The sequence below is a fragment of the Cucurbita pepo genome, chromosome LG16 (assembly GCF_002806865.2).
Source record: "Cucurbita pepo subsp. pepo cultivar mu-cu-16 chromosome LG16, ASM280686v2, whole genome shotgun sequence".
In the NCBI taxonomy this organism is placed as follows: Eukaryota; Viridiplantae; Streptophyta; class Magnoliopsida; order Cucurbitales; family Cucurbitaceae; genus Cucurbita; species Cucurbita pepo.
The window spans coordinates 7,632,681-7,646,465 of record NC_036653.1 but is presented as its reverse complement, the minus strand read 5'-3'; the positions used below and the strand labels follow the sequence as shown (position 1 = coordinate 7,646,465).

Genomic DNA, 13,785 nt, shown 5'->3' with positions numbered 1-13,785 from the left:
ACTCCCATACACTTCCCGGAAACCCTTCCGACAACAATCACATGGAAATGGAACCCAACGGTTTATTTCACCACCAATCATTCCGGCTTATAAATTTTAAAAAAAAAAAATTATTATTATTATTTTACTCTTTTTTTTTATAATAATTCCAGTTCTATATCAACATTTTCATTATATCATTAAAAAAATAATAATGAAATATAAGAGAAAAAAATAATAAATATCACTCTTTTATTTTAATTTTTAAAATTTTCAAACTGGATTTTTTTTTTTTTTAGTTTTTAAATTCTAAAATGATTATTATTTTTTATTTTTTTTTCATCCGAAATAATTAATTAAAAATGAGGAAGAAATTAGATATTGGAAGTAAAAATGTTGAAAGTAGGGTGAGAGGAGCCCATTCATTATGTGTGTTCCATGTGCGTAATGCATGGAAAATGGAACCATGTGCTGCTACTCTGCTTGGTAACCACTTTGTTAGAATGAATTAAAGACTATGTCAAACCATATGTGCTGTGCATAGTTTGCTTACCTAAACAACTTTTGATTGAAGATTTGACTTCAACCCATTTTATGGGACCGGGTTGTAACAGCCGCCCAACTAATGTGGGATCTCACAATTCAACCCCCTTTGGTGCCCAACGTCCTCGCTGGTACACCACCCGATGTCTGATGTCTGGCTCTAATACCATTTGTAACAACTCAAACCCACCGCTAGCAAATATTGTCCTCTTTTGACTTTTCCTTTCGAGCTTTTCTTCAAGATTTTAAAACACGTCTGCCAAGCAGAGGTTTACACACCTTGATAAAGAATGGTTCGTTCTACTCTACAACCGATGTGGGATCTCACATATACCCTCCACGCCCCCCCCACCTCCCAGCCTTAAGCCTCAAAGACTCATAATGCCTTGAATTTCCTTCTGTATCATCGAATGTTAGGCATCACAATTAGTCAAGAAAGAATATCTTTACCCAACTTGGGGGGATAAAACAAGCACTCTGCTGTGTTTTTTCCTTCAATGGCTCAACATTAAAAAGGGGGAGAGAGTAAATGGAGAATATGGCAGAAGTTCTGATTACTATGTTTGGTTAATGTTATGTCTAGGCGTCAAATATAACACCAACATAAAACAAGCTCTCTGCTATTTTTCCTCTGGCTAAAACAAGCTCTCTGCTATTTTTCCTTCAATGGCACCAACATAAAAGAGAGAAGAATCGACAGATATCTATTTATTCTGTTTGGCTAAATGTATCTCTAGGTGTCAGAAATGGGAAAGAGAACATATGCCTCGGGTCAAGTATACTCGACATGGTTTACTTTTTGTTTGAGCTTAGAACAACACTGTCTATAACAAGAAGCTATTGCAAATAACCGATCTCTATAGAATACGAGTATTGAGTCTTTTACTGAATTGTGTAAAAAATGGGCAAAACTATTTTGCCATAAACAGAAATGGGAAAATGCATTCAAGACTTTCAGAGTTGATTTCATAATAGGAAGGGATCAGATTTCATTGATTCAACAAGAACCATATTTATTTTTCTGGGCCGACATCATTCAATTCCCTCCCTGTTACAGTTCTGCTAAAAAGCCAAGCTAGAAATTCCCATTGAAAGCCTAAAACCAGTGAAGGAAGTAAAAGAGTGAAGCAAGAAAAGGTAGAATTGCTTGAACTTGTTGGACAAAGCCTTCACTCTCAAGCTGGAGTATAGGTGAGTTAGAGAGTGGTGTGCATTGTCGTGCCAGAGACCTCAAAGCAATAAAGGGAGGGAGAGGGAGGGAGAAGGAGAGTAAATGCCATACTAAGGAGAGATCAGTTTCCATTGATCGACCAGGAACCATGTTAGATATAGTTTGGGACTCAGCAGGGGGAAGGCAGGGAAAGAGAGGAAGGGAAAAGCAGGGTTTGGTGCATTGGCAGAGGCCTCNGGGGGGGGGGGGGGGGGTTGAACAAAAACTGTCGTGACCATATTTTATGGCCTAGGCAAGGAGAAAATAGAAATGCTGACCTGAGTTTCCAAATCGGTTGGGAGGAGATTGAAGCATTATTTATAAGGGGGTAAATTAGATCGGACCATTTTTTATGGCTTAGGCAAGGAGAAAATAAAAATACTGACCAAAATCAACAGTGACTACTACAGTGAGATCACACATCAGCTGAGGAAGAGAACGAAACATTATTTATAAGGGGTGGAAATCTCTCCTTACAAGAGAGTGTTTTAAAAACCTTGAGGGGAAACTCGAAAGGAAAAACCAAAAAAAAACAATATCTACTAGCGATGAGATTGGGCTGAATTGTCCCGAACCAAACCTATACTCTTGGTCCATCCAAATTCAAAGGGGGAAACTTACACAGAAATCAAATTGCATCGTGGCCATCAATTGTAGAAAGAATATTCAGAAACAACCAGAAAACAACATCCATACGCTCTCAATACAAAGTTCTAACTTATTAATGGTCATGGGTGCAGCCATTTAATTCTGATGTGAAAAGTACAGCCAAAACATCTGGAAACTAACGCAACATGACAGTCATGATATTCATTTATTTCCAGGTAAGAACTTACAAAGACATTGCAACAGTGGTTATAAAAGCACACAAGGATGGTCGAATATAATTACACATTGAAACCACAGTAGGAAATAAACTTTTGTGCATGGTTCAAACAAAAGCTTGTGCAGAACTCATACTTAACTTTCCACATCTCTTTATTTCTTCCCACGCAGTTTTGCTCCAAGAGCTCTCTCAAGTTTGGTAATGATTTGTTGATTTGGAATAGCTTTACCAGATTCGTATTCCTGGATAACTTGAGGCTTCTCATTAATAAGCTACAGGGGAAGAAAAACATAAATCCGGGTCATCATTAATACGCGCACATAAAAGGGGACGAGCCAACAAAAAATGAAACAAACATACTTGCGCAAGCTGAGACTGAGTAAGCTTCTTCTCTGTTCGTGCTTGCATAATTGCTTTCTTCAGCTCAGTTGGTACACGATCATCTAGAGTCAAAATAAAACATGAAAAATGATATTTAAAAGCATATTGCTAACATCAAATGATGAAGCTTCGTGCACTTGGTTGTGCCATCTATAGAGAGATATAAAAGTAATTGAGATAGTAAATATATCATGTGATGCACTGCATGCAAGCTCTTTATAAGACATGAAACCAACGGATCCTCTGACTGATTGAAAAAAGAGATCTTAAAAAAAAAATGTACAACCATGCTATGCAAGTGTAATCCAGAAGTACTCACGTGTAAGGTTCTCAGTCTCTTCGTCAAGCTTCCTAGTGTTCAAAGAAGTACTGCTAGAAGCAGATTTGTTGGAGCCAGCAGTAGCTGCAAAACGCAAAAGAAAGTATCATTGGAACAATAAATTTCACCTGATAAAACAGACTCCTAACGAATCGTGAATAAACATGAGCAGAGTATTAAGGGGGTTTCAAACAGATACGCATATCCCAACCCCCAAACGATCCTTGCCCACTCGATCCATTAGAAAATTTAGACACCCCATGTGATACCCAGTTCAAAAAATCATCTCGAATGGCCTCCCAATAAGAAACTTGATCCGGTTATCATCACCTCCGCGCTTAACAGTTATGAACTTACGATTAAACAGAGTTGAAAGACAAAACAAAAACAAGAAAACAGCGATTGGGGTTTCAATAAGAAAATCGAAAGGATAATTGATCAAAGTTATAGAGCGAGCGCACATTTCTTTACAGTCTCAATCTCCGCCCCGGCTCGCCGTGCGGCATTGACAGCTTTCTCATCCTTCTTCGCAGCCGCGTTGGGTGCCTTCTTCCTGATGACCACCGGCTCCCAATCCTGTGTAAGCGGTCCGATTCCAGCCATTTCAACTTTCTTGTGTTCTCCCTTCGAAGAGGTTCCTCGCTCGGTAATACGCAGAATCAGAATTAGGGTTTCTAGTCGGGGTACATAAAAAAATCTGGATAGCGTAAAACGCACGCAGTCAACTCACACCATCTCTTATTGCCGCGAGGAACAATAAGGAAAGAGTGCTGCACCCAGCCACGTGGACCAAGTGCCACGTCAAAGCTCTTTATTTATCCTTTTTCTGTTTTTTTTTCTTTTAAATCTTTTTATTTAAATTTTTTCGTGCACTACCATTATACATTTTAATATTTTAAAATAACTTTTCCCCCCAAAAATCCTTATTTAAACTCTCCATTTTAATCAATTAGATAATAAATAAATTAAAAAGTTATTATTAACTAAAAAATTCAATTGATTAAAAACAATAATTATCTTAAATTATTCAAATGTTTTTATTTTAAATTCACATTGAAAATCAATGAAATTGTGTAAGCAAAATAAATAATATATAATTAAAAAAAATGATATTGTGGTAAGAAAATAAACAACGGCTAACCATCCTGTCGTGTGTAGAGATGTCCTCATCCCCGTTCCCGTCCTCGTCACTTAAGTTATTTTTTACCTATATATATAATTTTCTAACCGTTTTAATTTTTTAATATAATATTTAATAATAAAAAATTATAATAAACCAATATATTTCATAAACAAACATGGGCGACTTCCTTTCAAATGAGTTTTTCAAGGACAGTACAGGAGCACGCGTTATCTGGCATACACCCGTTATCTGGCATGGTATTCGTAAATGACATGACATGGGCACGGGAGTGTCAATGCCTCGATAGAACCCGAATTGATGAATGTTCGGGAAGTCACAATAAGATGAGCGACACACGGGCCAGTTCTCGATGGCATGACCGAACGAGTTGTGATGGCCAACGACATCTCGAGACTCGGGATGGCGTCAAGACATATGGACCATGTCGATATAGATCGAGATGACAATATGAGATGCGACGTTGCATTGAGAGACTTTGACCTCGAGTAGATATTATAACATTTGAACATATTTTAATATTACAATTAAGTTCTTAAAATTAAGAAACAAAAAAAGCACTCAGCGGTGAGGTGGTCAACATTGACAAGCCAAGTAAGAGCCAGCGGACTCCTCAGTTTAGAGAGGCAAAATATATAAAAGAAAAAAAAATAAAATAAAAGGTAATAATGACGTAATATAAATCCGCTCCGCCATCTTCCTTCTTCTTCCTTCCTTCCTCTGATTCTAAGCTTGCGCGCGATCCCTCAGCTTCGGTGCAGCTCCTCAGGTACCAAATCCTCTCAGGCCTTTCTTCTTCTTCTTTCACTTTCTAAATCTCTTACTCTCTAATTTTCCTTCCGCCGCCTCGCTCTCATCGGTGGCCCTTTCGGATTATGTTTCTGTAACTTTGTGTTCCTGCAATGATTCTGCCTGTTCTGTAATCCATCTTTCACTTCGGTTCTTGTTCTTGTGCTTACCGACTGAATTTTCACATTTTCTGCTTCGGTTTAATTGCTATCTACTTCCATCGGTATTTGATTTTCGTCCTCGATGAGGTTTTCTAATTTTTCATGTTGCGAGATGTTTACTAATTTCCACTGTTCTTTGCATCGCACTTGTATTTGTTGTTGAAATATGATGGAGGACTTGAGAAATCTCGTTCGTGCTTAGGATGCGATTTATTGATTTGCGGGAAATGAAACACACGGCGTTTAGTGTCCTAATTCTTTCGTTTTTCTTGCACTGTCTTAGCTGCAACAGTGATAATTAATGCAGCAAATACAATTTGATTATCTTGTTTTAAATTCGATGATCCACTTGACAAACTTTATTGTTCATTTACGCGTGGAAGAAATACTGTGGCTGTTGTTATTTTAATAACATATTGTTCTGCTTTGAGGAGCTTTTGTTATTTCACACTTAGTGTCGCTTGTTTTTCTTTTATTGTTTCTTAGGGACTGATAAGTAATGTTAAAAGAGAGGATCCACTGCCATGCAGATCTGTTGCTGTTGGTTACATATGCAGAATATACCGTCCTGTTATAGTTTTTATCATCGTTACAGTTCATAAACTTACTGAAAAGACGTTATCAGCTTACTGGCTTCGGGCTTCAGTCCTATCAGTCAAGTTGGTACCGTCATGCCATATTATATACAGAGACTCTATAATACTTGCAAAGCTGCATTGTCTCCTAATGGACCTGTGTCAGAAGAAGCCCTCGAAAAAGTTCGTGCCATGTTAGGTATGGTTTTTTCTTCACTCCATAGCTTCCGTTTAGTATTCAATTTTCAGTTTATCCTCCAATCTCGTCTAATTTGACGATTCAAGTTCTTGATTAAGATGTTTCATGAAATGGATTTTACTTGTTCTCACGGTCTTTGGAACATTTTAGCAATATTAGTATTATAGGGCAATCAATTCAGATGGTGGAGGGTATTCTAAAAATGGTTAAATTATACAAAATGCCCTAAATTTTGGAGTAGGTTTCAAATGTATCCCTAAACTTTGAAGAGTTTTATTTTATACTAAACTTTGAAGTAATTTCAAAAAGTTCGAAGAATTTCATTTTTATTTTTGTACTTTGAAGTTATTTAAAAGGTATAACTGGATTTTATTTTTTTTCCGTTTAAATTTAAGGTCATAAATTGAGGCAACAACTAATTGTGAAAAATGAAAAATGTACCTAACATCATTTACTACTTAATTTCAACTATAGAGAAGATTAAGATCGTTGTTAGCACTTATTTCAATTCAAATGATATAGTTAACATTAGAACATTATCTGCAAAATCAATCTTTATACATTAGCTACTACGTCAATTTACGTGAATGATATTATAAACGATGTTGTGTATATGTTTCAATTTTTATACATAAGTTGCCTTGTCGAATTTCATTCATCATTTTAATGGAACATTTTCCTAGGGTATTATTTTTTTATCAATTTTAAAGTTTAAAGATTAAAATGAACGTTTTAAAGTCTAGAGACATGGTTGAAACCTACTCCAAAGTTTAGAGGTATTTTGTACCATTTAACCTGATGAAAATATTCTACAACTCCTATATTGGTATCTTTTAGTGTAAGCATTTACTGAGATGCCTTTGCAAGTCCAATTAGCTTACCTTAACTTCAGTTGTCGATTGAGTGCCATTGATCCTAGTGAACTTCTGCATTTCGTTTTAAGATTTTTACCTGTCAGTATTATAGAGATTCTTATTTTCAGTTGGAGGTTTTTTTTTTTTTTTGTTTGTAACTTCATTTCGATGAGATGTTGCCCTATTTTGTATCATTTCATCTTATCATTGAATTTGTTTCCTATCAGAGAGAGAGAGATTCTAAAACTTGCACATCTTATATGGGAAATTTGGTCAAACAATCTGATTTATGGCTTAAAATGGAACGACTTACCAACATATGTTGAAATACATTTGTTTGGGTGATCTGGTTCATGGTTTGAAGTGGAGTGACTACCCCCTATGTCGGAAATACAATGCAGTTATTGATGGTCCATGTTATTTTCTTTATGACTTGAAGTGAGGGGGATAGTGTGGTGCATTACTTGAGATGGTGGAGCAAAAAAAAAAAAAGGAAAGAGCGTTCAGAAATACTATCTTTGTGCTATTCTTCCACAACTTTTNAGCAAAAAAAAAAAAAGGAAAGAGCGTTCAGAAATACTATCTTTGTGCTATTCTTCCACACTTTTTTTTTTTTTTTTTTTTTAAATGTTGCATCGTTCTCAAGTGCTCATCGAGTCTTTATTTGCGTTTCTGGTAGTTTTGCACATTTTAAACATAGACAATTTGATTGCAGACAAAATCAAGCCCTCTGATGTAGGTCTTGAACAGGAGGCACAAGTAGTTCGTAATTGGCCGGGACCTGTGCAGGAACGTAATGGGAGACGGCAATCATTTCCACCAATTAAATACTTGCATTTGCATGAGTGTGATAGCTTCTCCGTAAGCATCTATGTTCCAATCACATTTTATCATTGGAAAGTAGAACCCTTAATAATTCTTTCTTGGGAATAGACTTTTTCAACTGGAAAACAACTGAACTAGACGCCTTAGATGGTTTTATGGTAATAACTAAGTTTCACTATTATGAACTCTTTTGCAGATAGGTATTTTCTGTATGCCTCCAACATCTATCATACCTTTTCATAATCATCCTGGAATGACCGTGCTGAGCAAACTAATTTACGGCTCCTTACATGTCAAGTCATATGACTGGCTTGATTTTCCAGGACTTGATAATATTTCAGAAGGTTTGTTACTACACTCATTGTCACCCCATCCTCAGTTTTTATTTTGTCGATTTCCTAATTCTATATACGCATGCCTAGAGAGTATATGTGATTGGAAGATATAATCTCCCTCCTTGTTGTACGTTCTTAAATAGGAAGTGGCTTATCTTGGAACATGAAATTGTTGTCTGCTCGGATTATATATTTTCTAATACAGGAAACAAACCTTCGTTAATAAGCACACAAGCACTTAATCAAAGAATCAGCCCTCAATGAGCCAAGACATCATAAAAGTTTATCCAGCTAACAAAAAAAGATTATAGTTACCAAAGAAAAAGAGAGAGAGATAGCTCCGGAGGGAGACTTTGAAGTGCATAATGTTCCAAACGTCCCTGCTTCTATGAACATAAAAAAAAATTCTAAATTTTTTTTTCTTGCCAAGCCTCCCATCCATCACATGGACGATATTTTACCACAAAAGTTACTTTTCATTTAAGAGGGAATTAAGAAGTTGTTCAAAAGCCAGAGAAAAAGATTGAGGGAAACACCTAGTTATGTTAAATTCTTTGGGAAAAGACGCCCCAGTGTCTGAATATAAGAACAGTGAAGGAACGAATGGCATTGCTTTTCCACTTCTCTTCAGCATATCCTCGGTGATATGCAGCTTTTACAATATCTTCTTTGAATGATATCCAGCATGCTTATGGCACATTTGGTTGCCAAAGACTCTTGATGATTGGGTCGTGGAAGTTTTTTCTGGGTGGCTAACATTTTGTGGAATTGTGTGGTGTTGTACATTGTTATGGTACATCTGGTTGAAAATAAATCAAAGGATCTTTGAAGGTAAGTCGTCCTCTTTTGAGTTTTTTTGTAGAAATGTACAGCTCATCTCCTCATGGTGATGTTTTACTCGCAGGAATTTGTTTTGTAATTACAACCTTTCCATGATCTTTAACAATTAGAAAGCTTTCTTTTTGGGAGGGGGTTTTCTCTACTCCAGGCTTCAGCTCTTAGGCTGTCTTCTTCTTTTTCTATTAACTTCATATCATTTCATGTCCAAAAAGAAAAAGAAAAAAAAGATATATCCAGCATGTTTAAGCCTCCCATCATCAAATTTCTTCATCTAAAGGGGAAAAAGTCTCCTTTGGAATTCCATTTTCAACTAGGCAGAATATTTTATAATCCTCAACAAAAATCCTTATTGCCAAAAAAGAAGAAAAAATTGCGAGAGTGATCTTTAGTGCAGATTAAGGTACAAGATAGATAGTCTATATGTTAAATTCTTTGGGAAATTACACCTCAGTTTTTTCACAGGGAATCTGAAATAACCGGGGGGAGGTTGTTTTCTGATGTTTATCAGCAACCAGGGGTTCTTCCAGAAACTTGTAAACCCACCTTACTATTCTGTTTAGTAAAGAACTCCTTGCATCTTTTTGATGAATTGCACCATCTTAATATTTTCAACACCATATTTCCTAGAAATCACTATGTGCCGTGAAGAGCCCCTTTCATGAGGAGATCTTTCAATTGGTTTTTCTTTATGCAGCTGAAGATGCATGACAAATGTACAAATGCCAAAATTTAATAGACTAAAAGTGAGTTGAACTGAATGATTAGTATTCTGTTTGAACAATACTAATCTTCATATATTTTGAAGCTGGGCCTTTATCATTTTCAGCCCGATTTGTGCAGCAGAAAATGCTTGACAAATCCACAATGCTGAATTTTAACAGATAAAAGTGAGAATGGATTTCTTATCGATAGGATTTGATCAAAATTCTCAGTATTGAGAAGAGAGATCAAGAGTCATTAAAACATCTAATACCAATTGATTACTAGTAAAATTAGGAGGTAAAACAATGATATAATTCAAGTCAACACATTGCCAGAATCGAAGACATCACAAGTAGGTGCTAAGAAAAGCTTATTGGTGCATGAATCAGTCAATCACAATGCAGATTGATAAAATATAGGAGATGCATGCGTTTGTGACCAAGACTTCATGGAATGCCTCAAAAGTCAAGACAGGCTTATTCTGGTTTATACTTGGTTTTACTTGGAACCAAAATTGGGTTCTAGATTTCTGAAAACTAACTTTAGATGATGAATTTTCATGCTTGATGTTGTGTGTTTGTAAAGGTATAGATATTAAGATTGCTTGCGGGAGAAAGATGATAAGACTTGCATGTAAAATAAACGTATTTGAGAAGTTGTTGGAAGGGTTTCTGATAACCTTATTGTTTAGGATATGATTGTTGCAACTCCCTGTTCCATTACCACTCTTGAGGTAGATTCTCATAGTAGTTTGATCTTCATTTCTAGTTTTATCTGCTAACTGTAGTCGGTGTCATCACAGGTCGACCCGCAATGCTTGTCAAAGATACAGAGATGACAGCGCCCACTCCAACTACGATTCTATATCCCACAAGTGGAGGCAATATCCATAGCTTCAGAGCCATCACACCTTGTGCTATTTTTGACATCCTTTCGCCCCCTTATTCATCAGAACATGGACGACACTGTACTTATTTCCGGAAGTCTCCAAGGAAGGATCTTCCTGGTAATTCCATTTGTGATTCATTGAGCTAGTGCACGAAAAAACCATTCCTCATAATTCTTGGTGTTGCTGACACACTTAATTGGAATTATAGGTGATTTACAATTGGATGAAGATGGAGTTTCAGTTTCTGAAGTGACTTGGTTAGAGGAATTTCAACCTCCCGACAACTTTGTGATCCGGAGAGGGCAGTACAAGGGACCTGTGATAAGAACTTGATCGATATTCCTGTTTTAGTTGTACCACGCATTTGGAAAACTGCATCTTCTAACTTTGAATGATTGAGCAAAATTCTGGTATATGGGTTGTTCATAGTCATTAAAACATTGATATTGACTGAATCAGCTGTGCATTTTGTCTTGCACATATGTTGCATTGCACCTGATTGATCTTTCATTATCTACCTCGCTTTAGTTGCTAATACATTCTGTGGGAATAGTTCATGTTTTGGTTGGGGAAGTTGACTGCAGATGTGCCATGTGGGTTTTTATTCATAGTCATATCATTGCATTTCAGCAGGCAAAAACCTAAGATGCAGCCAGTCTCTAGGCTCATCACAATGCTACTAAAAACCCAGAATTTATTTCTGTGATATCAGTTGGGCTGGGAAGGATTGTTTCATTTATCGACTTCTGCATACCCTTCTGTTCGGTAACCGATCACGTGTATCGTGACCTCTTCGAGAAAAAGGTCTGGTGTAAAGGGCTTTCATGTGAACTTTTTAGGTTTGCCAAGAAGTTTTTAACTACTTTAGGAGTTGATTTTCTATAGTTTGTTCTCAAGGACGGTTGAACATGCACATGTGATCTCCAACGCCAACATTCTGAAATACAATGGCACCGACTCTCTCTCTTTCTGTATTTAGATCTCACAAATGGCATTGTTTGCGGCGGCTCTTTTGCCAATGCTTATAAATTAGATTCCTTTTTTGTTGGCCTTGCACACTTTTCAAAACCAATAATCCAATCCTCAAATACTATACTTGTTTAGGCCATAGCAACTATTGTTTGTTTTGACTTGTTATATATCGTTATTAGTCTCACAGTTTTAAAACACGTCTAACCGTTATATGGAATGTCTCATTTTCCTCTCTATCCAACCAACGTGGGATTTCACTATCCATTCCCCTTTGGAGGCCAACGTCCAACGTCCTTGTTGGCACACCGCTTGGTGTCTAGCTTTGATCCAACCAACGTGAGATTTCACAATCCATCCCTCTTTGGAGGCCAACATCCTTGGTGTCTAGCTTTGTACCATTTATAACCGTTTAAGTCCACTAGCAAATATAAATTTATTTTTGTTTTGTTCATCAGTCCCACTCCCTTCTCTCTCTCAAAACTCTATGAATATTTGTCTCACATTTATGAAAACCCCCCAACAATATTCATAACAATTAATATTCAAAATTTAAAATTGAAAAAATATAAATGAATAAAATAATATAATACAAAATTAGGTGTCTTGTAGCTAAACCTAATGGAAAATTTATCTCTTATTAAAAAAAATTTGTAATAGCGAGAATTCTATCACTCTGTTTTGGCTTATTACTTATACGGTCAATCTCACCAATTTAAAACGCGTTACTAGGGAGAGGTTTTCACATTTTTTAGATATTGTCTGATTTGGATCGTTACGTATAGTTGTCAGCCTCACGATTTTAAAACGCATTTACTCATGAGAGATTTTCATACCTTTATAAAAAATGACTCGTTCCTCTGGTGGAGAGATTATTTTTTACCCATTTAGACAGGACACAAAGAATGGATATGGAAAATTCATCATTATTTCATTTTTTTATATATTATCTTCAATTTTTAGAAAAATTTAAAGTATTGATATCTTAACCTTACTCGTAAATTCATTATCATTCCCTAAACTAGCTAACGTGGGATTTTCTCCGGAATTAATATATAGAGAAGATGATAAATGGGTTTGATTTGAAGGAAGAGGCTGAAGCCATTGATGAGGGATTTGCAGAAGAGAATTGGAGGAGCAACAATGGAAGCATGGAGGAGGAGAGAAGAAGTGTGGGTGTTAGAAAATATTCAACATCCAAAATGCCAAGGCTTCGTTGGACTCCTCATCTTCATCTCGCCTTTGTAAACGCTGTTCAAACACTCGGTGGACAAGAACGTAAGCATCGACATTTATATTCTTGACCTCCTACCGACTTTTTAACGTCGGGTTGGGTCGTTGTAGGACGGTGATTTAAACCCTTAAACCTTGAACGAAAAATAACCTACATTGAAGAAGATACCAGGCTATCACAATGTGACTGTTTCATAATAACATATATATCTCGCAAACGATCCTATTTGACACAAACAGGAAAGTCTCAGGATCTACTCGACATTTTTCTAACGTTCGGGAACTGAATAGACACAAGTCTGCCAATTTAGGAATAGTAAAGTATAAAAGTAAAACCATACGAGCGTAAACCCTAATCGTAGAGATATAATAGAAGAAGTTCACAGTCGTTCTACCACCATTCTCGACCCGAAAAAAGAGTCAAGAAAAGAAAGGTGATAATTTGAAGGTTATAAAGCAGCTCAAGTTCACTCTTAGCCGATATTGTCCTCTTTGTGCTTTCCCTTTCCAGCTTCACTTAAGGTTTTTAAAACGTGAGAAGTTTCCACACCTTTGTAAAAGAATATTTCGTTCCCTTCTCCAACTAACGTGTGGGATCTCACAAAATTTAAGGTTATTTTTATTAATTTAACGTAATAAAGAAACAAAATTAAAATTTTTAAAACAAAATATAGAGATTTATTATATACATAAATTTTATAACAAACTTCGACAATAGTATACTCAAAAGAAACGACCTCGAACAAGAAAACCTATGTACAAATACTAATAAAAAACTCATAAAAAACAAAACTATCTCCTCGTCTGCTTTCAACCAATAGTCAAAAGTTCGAATCTCGTACAATTGAACTAAAAATAATCACAATAAATATATCATACTTTTTATACATATCCATAGGACTAGAGTCCGATCAACTCGAAAACATAATAATGGTAATAAACACGAAATCAACATCATTCTCAGCCACCTCCACCTCCCCCACCACCGCAACCGCCACCGCCACCGCCACCGCAG

At 36.3% G+C, this 13,785-nt stretch overlaps 2 protein-coding genes across 4 annotated transcripts; one reads left to right on the top strand and one right to left on the bottom strand.

Annotated features, from left to right (window-relative positions):
* Positions 1–2,425: 2,425 nt before the first annotated feature.
* On the bottom strand, positions 2,426–3,973 carry LOC111777896 (multiprotein-bridging factor 1b). The gene is made up of 4 exons (XM_023657628.1): positions 3,720–3,973; positions 3,259–3,342; positions 2,919–3,001; positions 2,426–2,830 (listed from the first exon to the last, which is right to left on the bottom strand). Exons 1-4 carry the CDS (start codon positions 3,859–3,861, stop codon positions 2,711–2,713), a joined length of 429 nt encoding a protein of 142 aa, XP_023513396.1. The 5' UTR covers positions 3,862–3,973; the 3' UTR covers positions 2,426–2,710.
* Positions 3,974–5,075: 1,102 nt separating this feature from the next.
* LOC111777681 (plant cysteine oxidase 5-like) lies at positions 5,076–11,103 on the top strand. Of its 3 annotated transcripts, none has more exons than XM_023657389.1 (6): positions 5,076–5,168; positions 5,880–6,123; positions 7,693–7,838; positions 7,999–8,146; positions 10,482–10,685; positions 10,777–11,103. In XM_023657389.1, the coding sequence occupies exons 2-6, from the start codon at positions 6,021–6,023 to the stop codon at positions 10,899–10,901; spliced, it is 726 nt and encodes a 241-aa protein (XP_023513157.1). In that variant the 5' UTR covers positions 5,076–5,168; positions 5,880–6,020; the 3' UTR covers positions 10,902–11,103. The 3 variants fall into 3 exon arrangements, with proteins under 3 accessions (XP_023513157.1, XP_023513156.1, XP_023513158.1); XM_023657388.1 differs by having other exon boundaries at positions 5,836–6,123; XM_023657390.1 differs by having other exon boundaries at positions 5,079–5,168; positions 5,975–6,123.
* Positions 11,104–13,785: the final 2,682 nt, after the last annotated feature.

Bases quoted from the DNA above. Each gene is read 5' to 3' on its own strand.
- LOC111777896 (XM_023657628.1), bottom strand. From the start codon at position 3,861: ATGGCTGGAATCGGACCGCTTACACAGGATTGGGAGCCGGTGGTCATC. The intron at 3,343-3,719 runs GTGCGCTCGCTC...TGCGTTTTGCAG, and splicing joins GATTGAGACTGTAAAGAAAT to CTACTGCTGGCTCCAACAAA. The intron at 3,002-3,258 runs GTGAGTACTTCT...TTTTGACTCTAG, and splicing joins AGAGACTGAGAACCTTACAC to ATGATCGTGTACCAACTGAG.
- LOC111777681 (XM_023657389.1), top strand. From the start codon at position 6,021: ATGCCATATTATATACAGAGACTCTATAATACTTGCAAAGCTGCATTG. The intron at 6,124-7,692 runs GTATGGTTTTTT...ATTTGATTGCAG, and splicing joins AAAAGTTCGTGCCATGTTAG to ACAAAATCAAGCCCTCTGAT. The intron at 8,147-10,481 runs GTTTGTTACTAC...GTGTCATCACAG, and splicing joins ACTTGATAATATTTCAGAAG to GTCGACCCGCAATGCTTGTC.